Raw genomic sequence first — 19,376 nt, forward strand, 5'->3', positions numbered from 1 at the left:
TACCTATTTAGTATCACAGATAATCTTACATTATTATACACAAATACATAAATGTAGAAAAAGGAAAAGGCAGGTAAATGACAGTCCACCATCATGAAAAGACAGCTTGAATAACTCCTGCAGCTTGCTTGTTCTGTTATTCGCTACCTGAGATGAAGCAGTGATAGATTTGCTGAACCCTGGACTGTATGCTGCACCTCTCAGGAAGTCTCAGGCACCTCCTTGGCCTCTGGGTGTCTGGGGTAGGCAGGGTCTCCGAGGGAGAACCTCCTGGTGCACGGGAAAGAAACACCTATCTTTTTTCTTTCCTTTTTTTTTTCACAGGGCGCTTTCCTTACTTTTTCCACCTCAGAGGCAAATGCTATGGCTTTGGGGCCCAGTTGTATGGAATGAAGCAGGAAGGGGTGGCTGCAGTTCAGTTCCCAGTGGGTGGCACATGCCTGAAGTGAGGGTAGGAAGTCCCAACTCTGGAACAGTTCTTCCTCTTGCATTGTTTACAATAAGTGGGGAGCAAGGTGCATGCAGGGCTTTCAATCTAGAAGCACAAGCAGCTTTTATGTGAAGAAACTCTACCCATATTTAAGGGACTGCTGTTTTCCCACTCCCTGTGTCATTTCATTGGCAATATTCCTCATGCATGCCTCTGTCTGACCTGCTCTGCCAAAGGTCTGGTCTTCTTTGTTCATGAGTGTGTTCCCTTTCTGTGCAGGTTATCCAGGCTGTCTTCTTTGGGATCTGTGTCTTGACTGACCTGTCCAGTCTTCTCACTAAAGGAAATGACAGTCAAGAGCAAGAAAGGCAGCTGAAAAAACTCATTTCCCTCCGTGACTGGATGATGGCTGTTCTAGCTTTCCCTGTTGGAGTGGTAAGTCCGGTGTTAATCTGCACGTGTCTTTACAAACCAAGTGAGAGGTGTTAGTTACTGGGTTTTTCTGGCTGAAAGGCTTTCCCTCCCACCTCTATGCAAAAGACTATGCAGAAAGGGAAAATGGTAGAAATTACTTTACTACTCTCTTGTTTTTCACAGGTGTAAGGGAGAACTGGTGTTGCTGAAATTAATTTTTGTTCATTAAAAATAATGTACTTTACATTGCGAACTTGTACAAGTAATTTCAAATGTGAATTGTACCAGCAGCATCTTGAGAGTCAATCTGGACTTTTTCTGCACCGTGTGTCATTGTTACTAGTAGTGAAGGTGCTGACTGTAGCATGTTTCAACACCATTATGACCTGACTGGAATTCAGTCTGTAAGCCATTTTGTCATGCACAAGAAGGGAAGCGAAAGTCCATGTTGCTCCTTGTGAATCCCATGGGGGATTCAGAGCTCACAGAAGAAATGGGGTGGGGGGAGAAAGGGATTTGTCAGTAATGTGAAAAAGCACACAGGTGTGGAAAAATGTGGTTTTTACATGTCTTTTTCAAAAGAAAATTATTCTTTGGGTCAGATCTGCTCTGCTGGGACATTACACATCACTTTCAATGGCAGAAGCTGCTGAATGTCTTAGGTATCTCATACTGCACACTGGAATGAGCTGAAAATCCAGAATTTCATGTATTTTAACATGAAAGTGTGATCTGTGTTGGTCTCATTCTGAGTTTAGGTTACATGAAAAAAAAAGTGTGAACCATTCATTTAGATATTGCTTTTATTATAATTCAAGATCAACCTTTAATTCTACTTTTTATTTCAGTGTACAGTAGTTCAAAATAAATTTGCTAAAAGCAATTATTTTTTCATGGTAGGACTACTAGAAAACTGTATGAAGTCTTTCACAAAAGCTGATCACTTACTGTCAACTAACAGCAGTTAACACAACATATCAATCTATCATTTATAATTTGATACATTCAGAAATGCTTCATTACAATGCGATTTCACCATTTATGTGGGATTCCACAATACATGAAGAAATACAGAATGCTTCTGCAAAGTTAGAAAATGCAAAGCATATGTGAAACTCGGTGCAGGTGTTTCTGTCATAAAAACCCAGCTGGTAGCCTTCCCTTACTGTACTTGCTGGCCTGCCTCTTGGGAGCTGCTGCAATTCGTGTTGGGGTAACAGACTGCAGTTCTTCAGCAATGATCCAGAAGAAACTGGATTAACTAATACAGTTTTTAAAAAATCCATGAATGAATAAACAGACTTGCAAAAATGGATGCAGGGATATATATACCTTACATTTGTATTTTAAGGGAGATTGAGAATTATAAGTAGTTGTGGTTGTGATTGAGATTGGCAACAGATGTTTTTCCTACTGCGTTGATAATAGAAGTGAAGAAGGAGAAGGAGAACAACGTCACATTATTTGTGTTTATTTAAAGATTTTAAGGTTTTTTTTCAATCTAGAAGTGTAAATCTTACATGTATCAAAGCACACCCTCCTTGGCTCTTATGCTGCTTGGGCTTCAGAGCCACTGCTTTAACTCTGTACTGTTGTCTGTGTGCTCCTCCACCCCTGCAGTTTTCCGGACCTTGAAACTTTTCAGCTTTTCAAGATCTTGGAGAATTTCAGCTTCACTTTCTCTTGGCAATTCTGCACATTTTTTTCAGGCGTTGTTTCTCTTGTCACCAGTAAGCGAGGAATCCCAGCTAGCCGTTGCCTGCACTAGAAGTACTATTGCAACATTCGCAAGTTAGCAGCTTGCAGGAGGCATTGCATGCCTGAAGCTAGCTACTTTCCCAAAGGTTTCATACAGAAAAAAAAACTTCTGTCTTAAACAAAAAAAAAATTTCCAGAAAATAGTAAGAAATGTCCATGCTCATTGGACAGATGTTTTCTGTGTCCAAAGGTGACCTTTCTGTGGTGAAGGGCAGCAATTGATTACCAAATATTATTTCACTTTACTTCTTACAAAGAAAGCTTAAAAAGGTTGTTTACAATGTTGTTTCTTCTCCTGGCTACTGGGAGTCAAACAGCAGCACTTCATAACTTAACACTGGTCTCAGCTCCTTCCTGAAACCTGATCCTTTCCAGCATCACTCACCACACCGCAGCTACCACTTGCCAAACCAGTGCCTGAGGGACTGCCAGGCACTGGGGGTCTCTTCTTCGGTGGGATTACGGGTAGGAAGAGTTCAAGGCCCAAAAGTAGGAAATGTCTAACACTGACTTTGTCCTCTAAAGAGCTATTTCTGTGTAAGAAAATACCTAGTGAAATTTTGGTATGCCAGAGGTGCTTGTTAGGAAGTTATTAAACACGAGAGTATCTGCAGAAAAAAAGTTAAAGTTCCCTCATTTCCCATATTGTCTCAACAGCTTCCTCACTCCAAAAAAAAAAAAAAAAAAAAGAACAGAAGAAATTCAAATGCAGGTTTTCTTTCTTTGAGACTCACCCGGCTGTCTCTCTCCATGGAGCTTCTCAGAGGTTTCCAGTAGTGACACAAGGGAAACTTCAGACATAAAAACTGGAGAGATGCGAATAAAGGCCTTGTTGGGTTTCTAATGTAACAGCAGTGGTCATGCTTAAGTACTTGTCAGTTACCTCAACATCTAAATTATTTTTATTGCTCAGTGTTTTACACAGGGCATGTTTAGGGAATAATGCAATTACTAGGGGAACATTTTAAAGTCCACTAACTGTAGTTTTCCAAGAGCAATTCAACACAATTTTTCTCTATTTCCTGCTTACTGAAGCCCTTGAGATGACTTGTTCTGAAAAACAGATGAGAAAAGGAGTTTCCACTCCCAAGTCAAACAATTATGTGTGGAAAAAAAAAAGGTAACAAAAAGTATTTAATTTTTAGTACTTCCTAAAAAAGTATTAAGTATAAACCACCTGGGAAGTCTGACCACCAACCTCCTCCCACCTTCCAAAAGAGGAAAAAGAACCAGCCCAAGGGCAAACAAACTCCTTGGCTGGCTTTGCAACAAATCAAATCTTGCAAAATCTTTGCAGCAAATCACACCTCTCCAGTGTTGTGTTATGCATCGTGTGTCTTCGGGGCTTAGATACAACTGAATTGTCAACTTACCGTTTTGTTTAGGAGCGTGAAGAAATAAACGTTAACCTTTTTGAAGGACATAAAGACTACTGTTTACCTGTTGTTGCTCATTTTAATATGACTTTTAAGAGAATGAAATCAGAAATCAACAGACCAATTTTCCATGCAGTAAAGCCTTATTCCACAAAAAGTCTGTGGGCAACACTTTGTAGCCCTTTTTTACTTTATTATTAGCCTGAGGTACTATTCAAATGCCTAAGAGATCAGGAAGCATCCAGGAAAAAAAAATGCTTGCATAGACATTTTAGAAGTTTGTTACCATCTATACTGGCTGCATTTACACACCCCTGCCTTACCAGTGTAAAGGAGATTTATACTGGGAATAATTTACACAACTAGAGAAGTGTGAGACATGCTTAAAAGTCAGAGAGTACACCAGTGGTTTAGACTATCCCTACTTTTTTCTATTTGTTTGACATAGATCTTGAACTTGCCAAATTTCTGTGGTTAATTAGTGTTTTGTGTAAACTGTATATAGTTTTATCAATATGTTTCTTGCAATTTGTACCAAACAACAGGAAGAAAAGATAAAACAGGCTTCTCTAGGTGTTTAAGACTGTATTGAATAGAAATAGGAAGAAGAAAGAAAATTGATATTGTTATATATTGGAAGAGAGATTGCTGCCTAGAAAATCACAAACTCTGCCATTGATATTTTATATCATGTAGCTTTAATAGCTCCATTTGGGTCTGAGTCTAAACTGGCTAGAATGATCTCATATTCTTTATATTACACTTTTACGTTTTAAAAAACCTATAGTATGAAAGAGAGAAAGCCAGGCATGCTTTCTTATCTCTTGTTTCTCCGTACTGATGCACTCAAAAGGAGAGCTGATCACCCTTCTTCTGTAGATCATTAGTAATGCTGATTCAGGATCTTACCCCAAGTAAATATGTGTACGTGTTTGCTGCAGTCTCCTACTTACCTCGTTATTTGACCAGACTACAAAACATTTTTATCTCCATAACTGACTCAACCATGCCAAAATCTCTCTGTTCTGGATTTTGCCCTCATCTGTGGTGATGTGGTGGCTGATGATGGGAACGTGAGTGAGCAGTGGTGCAATTGCCTCCTGAACTCTGTTCTCTAAGGGGAAGTCTTCCCTGATTTTCATTTCCTACTCCTTTTGATTTCCTTCATTAGCCCTTTTCAAATTCATTTGGTATGATGCTGGGCTAGCACTAGATCCCACCTAAAGCCAGCACTTTACCAATTTGTGCTTACTGTGATCTGCCTTTAATAACACTTTGCTGCTATGTGTAATACCTTTAACCCTCAAAGAGGCTCACAAACAAGATATTTATACTCACAGTTAACTGCAAATGTCTTGGGAGATAGTCAGAAAGCTTACCTTTAATGGTTCTTAGAAGAAGTTTTGTTGAGGTCAAAGAGTTAGGGTTTTTTTTTCCTTTGTCATTAGGCCATCCAGGAAATGTGCAAACTGAACTCTGCAGCCCAGCCAAAACCAAAAACACACTGTGGAGAAAAATAAGGTTCCACTGGGGTCATTCTTCATTTGCATAGTATTTCGTGGTTGGGCTCTTGTAAAACAGCAAATTGTGCACTACATCTCACTGGCTTTCCTCTCTTAGTTTCTCTTTGCTTCCATTTGGGATGTTCTGATAAAGCCATTTGTTTTCCCTTTTGAATCACCAACCATTTCCCAACTTGTCTCTCAAAATTTTTCCCTTGACAGTGCCACATGCTCTTCTCATGTCCCCTGAAGTTTCAGATATGGAGGACAAAAACTCAACGAGTATCTCCTTAACTGGGAAAATAGAGTTTAATTTTCGGTCTTATTTTTTTTCCTGCTGCTGTGTATTTGTTTAGCAGTACTTTAGATGCTCCGTATTTTCAAACAGTTTCCAAGGTCTTCTTGCAAATTTGAGGTTCCCTTTGGTCTCTAATGACCCTACTTAGGATAAGTAGCAAATGAGAGACTCTTCTGTTCTTTTACATGTTGCTTAACCTTATGTTGTTTAGCCAAATAATCGCTATCTTCAGAAAGCTGGCAATCTTAGTAGGCTCCTGTGCAAAGGAGTTCCTGGGGCCCGTTTTCTTCCTTGAATTCCAGGCCTCGAGTTTGTCTGAAGAGGAAGTGGAAGGGTGACATTTGTGCCATTTTGCCTTGGGAACAAAAGAAAATAAAAGTATTGGGCTCCCTGCAAGATGTCTGCTGCATGTGAGCAGCCTGTTTGGCCTGGCATGTGAGGGTAGTACTATGACTGTCTCCGCAGTACTGACGAATTGTGCCACAAGGAAGGCAGCATGAGTGTAAGAGCTGCAGCTCTGATTGAGCCTTACGTAGGCAATGTAAAGCAGCAGCTCGTTGTATCATGGTCTGGCGTTGCATGACTATGCGTGATCTTGGCAAAGTCCAGCCCAAATAAAAGTCTACAAATACCAAAGTGTAAGCGCAGTAGAGGTGATTTAAAAGTACCAGACCAACAATTGCTCATTAATCAAAGTAAGCAAATTCAGAAGCAGCCAAGGTAGCTAAGTAACAAGTCCTCAATATAGTTCTTTTTATCCAAATAGTTCATTTTTATAGCTCATTTTTAGAATTAATTTTAGTTCATGGTGCAATAGTTCATTTTAGTTCATAGTGCAATAGTTCATTTTAATTGTTCATTTTATCCAAATGAACTTATTGTAAGGAAAGCTAAGGTGAACCATTCAGACATTAGAAGGGATGTTCCCCAGGGCGTTGTGTTAGTCTCATGTTGCGTCGTCCTCGGATAGGTTAGTTCTATAACACCTTGGGTTTTGTGCACTTCCTTTACCTTATGTCTACCTTGTGATACTGCTTTGCTAAGCAGCGTTTGCCGTCTGTAGCTCCAGATGGTTGCAACCAGCTAGGCTGATTCCGCTCCATCCATTGGCTGACTTTGGTTAAGGGACAGATGGCACATCCTCTCTTTTCTTACCTTTACCTCCTCGGCAAAGTCTATTGTTTTATTCTGCTCCACCCAAAAATCACACCTCAAAACATACTAGCTTTGTTGTGTTCAGTGTAATTAGGTTCAGCCTAATCCTGGGTGATTTTTCTTGCTGTAAGACTTCCTTGGAAGAAAAGCATTGTCAGTCTTGATCTTCATGCACCTGAGAATATGTTTTTATGTCCCAGTTGGTCTTAGCAGGTTCTCAGAGACCCACTGTGATAGTACATGACTTCTAGGAAGCCTATAGAGAAGAGGATACTTTGCTTCCATTTTCCCTGCTGTTCAGCGATTCGTATCTTGGCACTTATGTGTCAGCAGGTGCGTAAAGAGCTAGGCTGTGCCAAAGCCAAGACTGGCCCAGAAGAGAGACTTCTTGTGGGGTACTTTACACTTGCAATATTTTTCAAGCTGTCCATCATAACTTTTTTTTTTTCCCTGGCCTCTGTGCACTAGTCAAATAGTCCAAGCCTATTCTGAGCAGGCACCAATAGCTATCGTAACAGATGGACAAGTGTGTTGGAAACTAAGAAACTATGTACTGTATGCACACTGAGGGAACAGTGTACTGGTTCAGGTCATTCATGTAACTGGCTGGCCGAAGTCTGCATGTCTGTGGTTAGAACAAGATGCCATTGATAAACTGCAACCTCAATTTTAACTTTCCAAAGTCAGAAGCATATGAAACAACTTATGCCTACACTATCATACACACTAGTAATTTTCTGTGCTGTGCTCACCCCACATTTCTTGCACTTTCTTTTACTGACCTCCCAAATTAGCCGCAAGATCGTGGGCCACGTAGGTTCAGATGTAACTGAATGCTTTCCTGCTTGTCTCAGTGAAAGTCCTATCTGTTGCCTCTCAAACTGTAAACTTGGACTTGTCGCTACTGTGTGGAGATCCCTTGAAAATGGTAATTGAAAAGCTCCTGGCCCAGATATTGGGTTTTACTGCTGTAAACAATAAGCCTTTTATTACTAGAAAACTGTGACTCAAATTCAAGGTAAGAAAGCAGTTGTGTTTTGGTTAGAAGATTACTTACTTTGTTCTTTCCCCACCTAAGGTAGGCTAAAACTGTTAGTTCTGTAAATTTTTGCATTTTTATATTGTCTTTCCTTTTCAAATATCATGGTATCTTTAAATAATTTGTGCACACTTTGGCAAAGATTTAGCCTAGTGCAAACTTTATCTGAGCCATCTATGCTGTCATCAGTCTAGAGGAAATAATGGTCTTTCTTTCTCTGGGCTCCTGGTAAATAGTCTCTGACAAGAACCAAGCCAAATATCCTATCGACAAATGAACAGGATACTAGACCTCTTTCCTGTGGATCACAGTCCATGAATTGTGTTCAGAGGAGTTGTAAGGGTTAAATATTTTTTTTAAACAATGCTTTTTTGTCAGCTGACATCAAAAAGTGCAAAGATGAGTTTATAGGCTTCTGTTCAGGGGTGAATGTTTCGTATTTACAAGTTCTGTGAATTCCAAGTGATATTTTACCTGATTTTCCATTTGTTTTCTATCTCATTAGTGGTGAAACATTATTTATGTGCCACATCTGCTACTAAAGTATAGCACTCAGCTGTAATTTGGCCACAGGCATGTAAGTAAAAAAAAAATAGATTTTTTCCAGGCTGAAAGTCAAAACAAAAAAAAAGAAGAAGAAAAGAAGTTAAAACTCCCGTGAATGCAAGTAATAATCCATAGTCATACTGTTGATTAGAGCAGGATTGGGTCAAAAAACAACAGTGTCTGTGTTTGTCCATAGATTATTTGCTAAATGCCCCATTTTGCTATCTAAGATGTGTAGCTAATTGTTCAGAAGCATTTATTTTAAAATGCCTTGTCTTGTCTTTTTTTTCTTCTTAGTTCGTTGTAACGATGTTTTGGAGCATCTATATCTATGACAGGGAACTGGTTTACCCAAAGCTGCTTGATAATTTTATACCAGCATGGCTGAATCACGGAATGGTGAGTAAAGTAATGCCAACACTTCCTTGCATAAACAAAAGTGTAAGACACTGATTTCCCTGTGCATGACTGCATACACTTACAGCTAATCCCCTCAGAAGTGATGAAGGAACGTTGTTTGCAAGCAAGAATAACATCTTTCCTTACTTGAGTAAGGAAAGAATCCCTATTAGGTTGAAACAGTGGAGATTTGAACTTGGGCGTCCTACATTCCAGACTGGTTGTGGGGATCTGCTGTTTTCTGTAATAATGTGCCTTTTCCAGAGCAATGTCACCCTGGTCATGAGCAAAGTTAATCAAAAGAGACTCTTACATAAAACAGAAGTTCTGACTTCAATAAATCTTGCTCTAAAATGACAGAAACAATTAAGTGATTACTTGCCATTCTAAAAACTCTAACTTGTGATGAAAACATATTGGTTAAAATACTTGTTCAAAGGATCTCACTATACTTTTTGGACTTGTATGTTTTTGGGGAAAAAATTAAGCAATTAGTCATTTCTCAAGTACACCAACCTTGTATAGCAGAACCTGTATCTGAGTATTTTTAGTAATGTGGAATTATGTGCATCCATGTCGTTTCAAAATTGCTGCAATGGTAATCATAAAAGTTGTTTCTTGAGAACAAATCTGACCTTCTCATCCCTCTCTGGTATGTCAAGTTGGATATTCTTTCTCTCAACTACGTGTTTAACTGCTAAGGGAAAGATAAAGGCCACACTTTGCCATCAGGTACTTACTGCTGTTTATGCAGCATTTGGAGCTGAAAGGCGTCGTTTTCTTCTCTAGTTGCATCTGTGCAAGATGTTTCATTATTACTTTGTTTTCCATATCAAGGCATGGCAAACCATTTGGCACTGCTGCTCATCAGCAGATGACAGCAAAGCTCATCCTTCAGGGTGTGAGTACTCTGTCACCACAGCAGACCAAGATTTGTCTAGTACTGCCGGGCTTGATAAATTGGTCATTTGTGGGGTGGGGCAGATGGCACTGCTGTTTGTTTATTCCTGAAATTGTGTGAAAGGAGCATTGTGAGAGTTACTACTGACAAGAGGAGCATCCACCTCTGCTAGATGCTGTACTCTTTTACAACATTTTGAAAGGAACAAAGTGATATTATGTGTGTGTGGAGCTGAGGGAAGAGTCTGATGACTCCTGCTGTGTTTGTTCAGACTGTTCTCTCTTGCATTTTGAGGTTACAAACTGAACACGGCTACCCAGCCGTGCATTCATTGATTTTTTTTCCCCACACCACATCAGTGCCAACTCTGATGACGTTTCTTCCAGGTGACATTCCACATACTGAAAGTGCCTAACCTATAATGTTTTTCATGAATGTATATTGTGAAGCAGTTGACCACAAACGGCCCTGTCTATTCAGGAAGTCTCCTCTGTGCCATAACTAAAAGCTCATGTTGCTCAAGTTGCTCTGTAGAAATGTATACTTATTGATATACTTGAAGAGGGCTTTTGTTTGAGATATTTGGACATAATAGAGTTTGCTGAAATAAATTGTGTGCAAGCATCTTAGACAATTTTTTTTAAACTTGAAGTACTGTATAAGGCATTTCTGAAAATCTTTTGTAAAGGAATTGTTTGCTGTCTCAGTCTCCATTTATCCGAAGTTCCTTTAGCTCAGTCACAGAGAAGCTTATGGCTGTTGGGCTTTTCACCACCTTTCAGTCTAATTCTTTCTGATGTTTTAGCCACCACTTCATCCTCACCAGCTTTCATAGTAATGAATTCTGATGCATTACTCATCATAATATGAAGGGGTTTTTAAACTACTTTGATAATGCTAGCATCTCAGTTATTAGTAGTTACTATTTTGACATGGCAGATTTTAGAGAATATGATAGAGGTCCCCTTGGTGAAAGGGTAGGACCTCTGGCAATACGGTTTTAGAAAAGTCAAGATCCCTGGCTATTGTTTTTTACTGAAATAAACATTTATTCCGGTCTTTTCCTGCATGTTTTGACAACAGCTGTGCACATTCAGTAATATTTTTTCTGAACACAAGGGTGGCTGTGCTGGAGCCTAATCTTGTACAACAAAACTCACACAAGAGATTCGTCACCCTTGCAGAGTGAAACCCATCAGTGAGAGGTGGGTTCTTTTTCTACTGCAGCATTGCTGGTGAATCCTTCTCTGTGAGCTTTACCCTGCAGTGCCTGGTGCAGCTCCTAAGGATCTGAGCTCAAATGTTACTTCACATGTGAACAGTCTGTCCAGGTTTTTTTTCACAGCAGTTTCCCTAAATACATATTTATCACCAAAAAAAGGCACAAAAAGTGGAAAATGTAAAACCAGACATTTTCCACCGTAAAAAGATTCCCTACTTTAACTGAAAAGTCATATTTTCAAAAGTTTCTGACAGATGTATTGTCACCAGCTGTAACAACCTGCTGTCAACATCCGCCTGCAAAATGCACACATAGAAAAGGAATGCAAAGTCATTAAATCTGTCTGTAATAATAGCAGTCATATTTGCATTAGTAATATGGGCATGTATCAAAATATTTGAGAGTATTTATACTTTAGAAGCATTTTGAGGTGACTATTTTGAAGGTTGTTTGAAGAAATTGTTTGAAGGGGTAGTCCAATTCAGTGCATTAGCCCAAGTAGAAGTGGTTTGGGCAGCAGTGTCTGCTACTTTGTTAGGTTATAATAAATAGTTCTCATCCCCTTTTTCTTTTCCCCCTTTCCCATCCCTTCACTGCAGTTACAAAGTTGTCTACAATTTTTTAGAAAACCTTTTCTTGAAGACATAGTCATGTCTTGCTAATACTCTGAGATATCACTCTTTCATAGCGAGACTTTTTCAACATCTAAAAAAATTCCTAATCTTAAAAAAAATTCCTCTATAGAAATGGAAAACATAAAGGAAATGAAACTCAGAGCTATGCAATGCCATTACCAATTCAATTTTAATATTATTTATAAAGTTCTGTAGAAACAGAGAAAGGCTCATCATTGTGCACAAAGATCAAAGCCACAAACTACCATAAAATTGCATCGTGTCAAGAACTGTGTTTCTATTATGTGTACATATACCATAATAGTTAAAAATATAATTCCTGTCTACAGGAATCTGTGTAGTAAGTAGTGTCTTGTGGTACCAGATGGTACCTCATGAATACAGATTCAAACACCTGTGAAAGTCATCTCTGATAGAGTTGTACTGTGCCATAAAACTGATATATTTCATCATCTCAATCAGTCAATTCTTCCATAACCAATGGTGTCACTATGACTTGAGAAATGATTGGGGGAAATCAATGGCAGGGTTGCTGTCAATTTCAACAGGGCAAGGATTTCATCTCTGTTTATTATGTGAAGGAGCACATCTGAGTAGCTGAGGTTAAGCTTCTGTCAGTAGAAACAACTACCTGTCTAAAGACAGCTGTTGGAGAATAGGGCTATGTCTCAGCCTCGGTCTATTTCTGAGGTGTTGAGTTCACTTCCTGTGTTTATTAGTTATGCAGATGAATTCATCTTTGCTGGCTACAGTTTTAGTTTCCAGACTACTGAACTCTTCCATCAAAGATGTTGCTCATGTTCTTGAGACTGTCCTGCACTTTGGATCCATATCAACCCTTAATTCCACAGACATATTTTCCGTGGGAAATACTCTTTCCCATTTTCTGATGGCTGTTTATCTGATCTCTATCAGTGTTAGGAATTTTTAATTAAAGGCTAACCTTTAGTGTTTAAAGCTAGTGTGTCACAGTAGTAGGATTTTTATCAGCTCATTCATTTCATCTTTTTATGTTGGGACTGGACAGGGTGATGCGTGGATAACATCTATTTGCAGAAGTTATATTCTCTTCAGTATTAGCACAGACCATAAAACTAGAGGTTGCTCCTATTCTAACTGATGCCCACATAAACAGATCTGTAGAATGAATTAATTTAAGCCGGAGCATTGCTGGTTTCAAGCCAGGTTATATGACAGGACTGCATGCAGTATCTGTCCAATTTAGCATACCATTACAGCAAGAGTTGTTCTTTGTTCTTCACAGACACTGTCCCAAATTCTTTTTTAAAATGTGAATCATCTTCTGTTTGTGGTAAGGAAAGTAAAATACATAGACAGAAATTACTTACTGAGGAGTTTCATGGCTTTGGAGGTCAGAAACAAAGAATTGTCTTCATATGAAAACTCTAGAGGAGAGGTCAGGGAAGGGGAATATGCTCTGCCTCTGTGGAGTTGGAAAGTTGATTATTGTGTGGGTTCTGTGCCACTGTAATCTATATGAGCTTTTCCAGTTTTGTACTCTGTTCTTTTTATGCTGTTTTTGGGAAACAAAGGTGTTCCTAGAAAGACATACCCTCTGTCCTTGTATTCAAGGGAATGCACAAAAACTGTGACAAATAGCAGACACAGACAAGTTACAGAGAGGAAGGAGCCTGTCCTAGTGATACATCTCTAATTATTTCACAAGTCGTCTTATTGCTGGCTTCCCAGCTGAAAAGCTCAGCCCACCAGAGTGTTGCAGAGTGATACAGTGTCTCTCTGGCCATCTCTCCAATTGTTGAATTGTTGTTCTTCCTGGCAGCCTTGTCTAGGTCCAGTGACCTTGGATTGTTTATTCCTTTATTTTTCTGGTGGAAAGCGTTTTTCCTTGATGATTTGACAAGTAGAAAAATAGAAGAGCCATGCAAAGATCAAAATTCATCATAACCTGACATATAAAGACTGGTAGGCCTAGAACTGATGAGTTTTTTGACAAACCCATTTCTCCATCATTAGTTGGATCAGTTGCTGCACGCTGCTCGCTCTGATGTACAAACAAGGAGATGTCCTTTCTCTCAGCAAAGTGTTTCCATCTAGCGTGTTGCCCTAAAAATCCTTTTCAGAAATGACTCATTTGAATCAGTGCGTTGTACTTCTTGGGCATGCTTTCCTAATACAGCAACATCCCATGTATAGGCTATTTTTGTACGATGTATTGCACCTTGATAATGCCTCATGCTTATGTCTAGAAGATACTTACCCTTTTCTGAGATTTGTTTCTAAATCAAATTTAAGGTTTTCGGGGATATTCCAGCTCAAGTGTTCTGTAGTATTTTCATATGTTAGAGGTGAATAAAATCTTCAGTGCTCCAGGAAGGAGTTCCCACTTGTTACATAATATGCAAAGTTTTCTGATAAAAATTAGGGAAATTTTGTAATTTAATTTGCAACAGAATACCCACTACTAGATGGTTATTATTTAAACATCTATCTGGTGGAAAGAATAGCAATTGAAGCCTGTTGCCTGTGGACTCAGAATATTTGCAAACCCCATGAAAATAATGTTGTTGGATTTGTACATTTCTTGTGTGTTCATGCAGCGGTTATGTGGCTCAGTCTGGTACCTCTCCTCATTATCTGCCAGTTCCACCACTGAACTATGAGTACAGTAGCATCAATTATCCCCCTGCTCTGAAGAGAAAACCAGCAGCAGCTTAAAAGATTTTTTTTATTTTCTGTTACTTATGTGAAGGACTTGGAAATGGGTAGTGTGTCAAAACCTGTGATACCATAGCACCTGCAAATTGAGAGAGGCTGCTAGGTAAAGAAGACCAAATTATGTGAGTGGCAACCTCTGGGAGCATTAGGAGAGCCCTTTACCTAATACAGTAACAGCATAGCGGTTTTTGTGAAGTAGGAAGCTGGCCTTAACCACGTTACATAGCTGCCAGAGGAGACTCATCAGAGTAAGGTGAAGACAGCTTTCTAACTGAACACAGGTGCTGAGTGTTTCTGATTATTTGCTATTTCGAGTAGTCTAGAAAAAACACACACACAGCCCCTCCTTCTGGCAGAAATGAGCCCAATGTGTAGTAATGAGGGATCTTAAAATGTATTTGAGTACTTAATAATGGCTGAACATGTGAGCCCTATTCCAGATGTGAGCATTGAAAATGAAAAGTTTGAAAGCTAAAATCCCCAGATGAGATCTTTTTCTGACATTTTGACTTCTTTTGTTGACAGGGTCACGTAACTCAGTCTGTTAGCACAGAGGATGATAGCATGCAACGTCCATACCAAGTCACAGGAGTAACTACCAAAGGAGGAGGGAAGAGGAGAGTCAGAAAAAAAGCATGAAAAAGGTTAGGGCAAGATAGGTGGATGAGAGGAAGAGACAAGTCAGGGGAGAGACAAATCAAAACGACAACTGATGCTAGTTCAAATCCTACCTAAAAAAAAAAAGAAAAGAAAAAAACAAAACAGATGAGGCAAGTGAGTAAAAAATGAGCCACAGAATAATGTAGACAAGCTGGAAGAGATTCAAAATTATAAAGAGAACCTGGTGAGGGGGGAGAAGGATGAGGAAAGGGGAAGCAAAGAAATAAAAGTAAGAAAGGAAATGAAGAGTATGGTTTCTTACCATACCTTTCCATCACTGCCCTCAGAAAACTTCCCTGAGATCTATTAATTAGAGGAGTCAAGAGCAAGAAGCTGGCTTATTGATGCTGCTGTGAGGGGAGGAGAATTGCTTCTGTTGCTATTGGATGTAGGTTTACAGGGTAGACAAAGTAATACTTACACAGTGACATGTCAGGAGCTTCAAATCCTTGTGAAATGTTTAAGATTAAAACCACCTGCAACCATGGAACAATACAAGGCTTGTGTTAGTATAAATTGTATCTGTGCAATATCCATAGAACAGCATAGGTGTCTTTGCTTCTCTGCCTGTATTTTTATCTGACAATGCCATACATTATCTCAACTGTCTGTTAAACCCTCAAAACTTCAGTTCTGCTGTTGAAAACAAGCCTGTTCAGAGTGTACCTTATTTTTTCATAGCAGCTGTAAAGTGTGAGCTGCATTACATATTAAAACAGAGCTGTTTGCTAAGGATTGCAGGTGTGCTGGAAGATCATATATTGGCAGCATCAGATGTAAGGAAGTATACTGTCTGTGTTTCAATCTGCCCTGCTTTAACAGACAAAGATAGGTGTAACTCTGGAAGTAATAATTATGTAATAGTAATAATACTGATAATAAAAGCTCAAAGCCAGATTTTCAGCTCAAGTCACTCATACAGATGCTATTACTATGGGCACAAAACAAATGACCAAGGAAAAGCCTTAGCTGACCAAAGGGAGCCTTAGCCTTTCTGCCTTTCTCTGGGTATGGAGTACGTACTGAACTGTGTTTTCCTAGAAGCAGGGTTTGGCCCTGGAGTAGTAGGTCTGTTTGTTAAACCAACAGCAGTGTGGGATGGAAACGCATTTGGTTCATTCCCGTAATTCTGACAATACTGAGAACACCGGTTTAGTTTTAACATCCACTTTCTGTGCAGCTTATGTTGTCTCCATAGTCACTGCTGGAGCCATGCACAACTCTTGTGTAGTGCTTAAGCTGGTACATTTCTCCAGTGCTACTACACAATGTATCAGATACATGGCTTGCGGGTTATGAATGTAAATAAATATTCAACTTTAAAATCAGTGCAAAATGCATTTATAACTCATTCACATTTTTGATAAAAATCTATGTGCCCTCCTCTCTTCTCTCTCAGTTGAAATCAAACACTTGTTTTATCTTTTGACGTAACAGATTTCTGTTTTTTTTTCCTGAGGATTTTTTCCAGAGAACATAGACAGACAGTAGAATCAAGCAGTAAGTGATATAGTACTGTGATTAATGATGAGTATGTTCAAATAGTGTCTTTTATCAAGAAGAGAGAACATTTCACTGGAAAAAAATAATGTATTGGAGGGAAGATTGCTTATGTTGAAGAACGTTTAATTTGTCAGGTGCCAGCTACAGCTTGTGTACTCTGAAGCACCCCATACACAAGTTGTCCTAGAGGCGATTAGTACAAAAAGCTTTGCCTTTTTAGCAGGCCATGCAAACACAGGGAAGGATGCAAATATCTGTTTGAAGGTATAATTGTTTAATATGCATTAATTGTCTGTCTTTATGTATTTAAGGGGCTATGCTTTGCTTTATGATTACAGTCAAATGCAATATTATGTACCCTTGGACACGCTGGTTACCATTCATTAGCGATAACTCAGATGAGAATTAGAATGTATATACAATGAAAGTGGGATTGTACTATATTGTACCCACTTTACTAAACTATGCTGTTAGTATTCGCACATGTGGCAAATATGACTTAATCAGACCACAAATATTTTGCAGCATTCCATGGTATCTCATTTATTTGTTTAATTTGCTTCTATAGCAACTGGATTCCATCCTTTTAGATTCTTTTTTTCACAGACCTATGATCTACTTGGTTGAAGCTTGGCAGACAGCTTTTCCTTCAATTGAAGACATATGCACTAACTCAGTGACCAGATTTTTACCTATTTATCATTGTTGGAAAGTGGGTTATTTCACATGGACACAATAACAGAAGAATCAGCAGACCTGGTGAAGGGAGTCTGAGCCCAAAAGCTTATATGCTTTTTCCAGCCCTTGAAGTTGGTGGAATAAAAAATATTACTTCTCTCTGTATCCTGAGATCATTATCACTACAGGAACGCTAATACAAGGAAATATTTTGACATTATTTTTGTAACAAATTACCAGTTTTTAAAAGTAACATTTTTCTTTGTTAATTGCTGTCTTTTCACATGTCTTTGTATTTGGAAACAGACATCATTTCTGCAGAAATCATTTCATATTCAGATGATTAATATGTTGAAGTAGTGCCACAGCAGTAATGTTTTATACATGCTGATGGGCAGAAATCAAGGATTGGGGATGACCTTGGGAATTACTGTTGCTCATGGTGGGCCGTGAGCTGTGACATAACCTGAAGTCTGCCCTAGTGTTCAGTTCAGTCATATTTTTACTTTCCCACAGAGATGCAAATAAATAAAAACACTGCACATTTTTCATAACTCCTCCAATACAAGAGTCTCAAATTCAGGATGCCACTGCCATTAGTCATGCAGGTCTACAATTATCCCTTTTACCTTTGGACATTGGCCTGGTTTCAGCAGGGATGGAGTTAATTTTCTTCTCAGTAGCCGGTGTGTTTTGGATTTTGTGTGTGAAGAATGTTGATAAAAACATTCTGATGATACGAGTTGTTGTTAATGAGACCAAGGACACTGTCTGGCTTTCTAAGTCTCGTTAACGTGTAGATGTGGGAAGCTGGGCGAAAGACAGACAGAATAATTGATCCAAACTGGCCAAAGAGAGTATTCCATGCCATAAACGTCATGCTCAGTATATAAGTGGGGGTTGCCCATGGGAGGGGGCATCATTTTCTGGTATTCCCTTTCTGTTCGGACATTCTTTTCGGGTATCTGTTCGGGCACCCTTGACATCCTCTTCTTCTCTCTTGCTTACTGGCATCGTTCCCTCTACCTTGCTAGCTTGCTCTCCCCACTTTTGCTTGCTGCTCGGTGTTGTTCCTGTGATCGCTGCTCAGGACGGGCTGCGTCGGTCATTCGGACATCGGGTGGTGAGAAATTGTACATTGTTCATTTTGTATATATTAATATCCTTATATCCTGTTAGGTTTGTAGTTTTTAGTATTTTTAGTAAACTGTTTTTATCTCAACCCACGAGTTTTCCTTTCTTCCCAATTCCTCTCCCCCGTCCCACTGGGTAGGGGAAGGGTGAATAAGAAACTGTGTGGTGATTCCGGGCTAAACCACCACAGACATTCACCTGAAGCACTGAAGTCCCAGCCTGGTGCCCTACTCAGGAAAAGCCATCACCTTTCAAAGGTGTCTGTTTCTCTCAGCGAGACTGTAAGGATGACTAAGGTGATGCTGTTCCTCCCTCTGACACCACAGTTATCTGAGCAGGAAAAAGTTCAGACCATGGACAAATAGCCCAGGGGGTGGAGTTGCCTCAAAATGGCAAAAGGCAGACCAATGGCCAATGTATCCTCTTACATCTTAGTTGCAATATTAACTGGTATCCTTTAACTTTTCACAGCTTGCGTTCTCTTCAAAACAAGTAACACTGCATATTTTTAGTGCTGATTAAACTCTGTTTTAAATGTCCATTTTATTCCTAGTTCTGCTACTGTTTTACTGAATAATCTGAAAGAAATTTTGTAGCGTTTAATTGAAAGTATTTTTATAGGTCTTAATTGTCTAATGTTTGCATTTTGTAGGGCTTTGTAATGATCATTAGAAAAACAGCACTAGCTGTTATTGGGATATAGCACTGTGCCTGATTCTGGTTATGAAGTGTCCCAAGCAGGGCAGCTCCAGTGCCAAACCAGTATGTGTGTGCCTGCACTCTGCTCTTCACTGTGCTGGGGACTTGCTGGCGGCTCCTCTGGCTGCTCCGAGGTGTTTCCCTTTCATGTGCCTCAGCATTTCATTCATTCAGTCACAACGAAGAGGTGAATTGCCTTTTGCAAATTACTTTGAGGTTCATGGATGCAAATGCAACTAAGGGTTAGAGTTGGTGGTGTTGTCCAGTCTTCTGCAGAATAGAAGCGACCTCCACTTCAAATAGTAATGTTACTTATGGTTATATACCAAA

General features: G+C 39.3%; 1 protein-coding gene across 1 annotated transcript in view; it reads left to right on the forward strand.

Moving 5' to 3' along the window:
* AIG1 (androgen induced 1) overlaps nt 1-19,376 on the forward strand; it is a 127,778-nt gene that overhangs the window by 36,791 nt on the left and 71,611 nt on the right. Inside the window, exons 2-3 of the mRNA XM_086744144.1 lie at nt 710-865; nt 8,816-8,917. Of these exons, the coding sequence (XP_086600270.1) occupies nt 710-865; nt 8,816-8,917 (258 nt within the window). The remainder of the gene's footprint in view (nt 1-709; nt 866-8,815; nt 8,918-19,376) is intronic.

This window comes from Chlamydotis macqueenii, chromosome 3 (assembly GCF_036417535.1).
Source record: "Chlamydotis macqueenii isolate bChlMac1 chromosome 3, bChlMac1.mat, whole genome shotgun sequence".
Lineage (NCBI taxonomy): Eukaryota > Metazoa > Chordata > Aves > Otidiformes > Otididae > Chlamydotis > Chlamydotis macqueenii.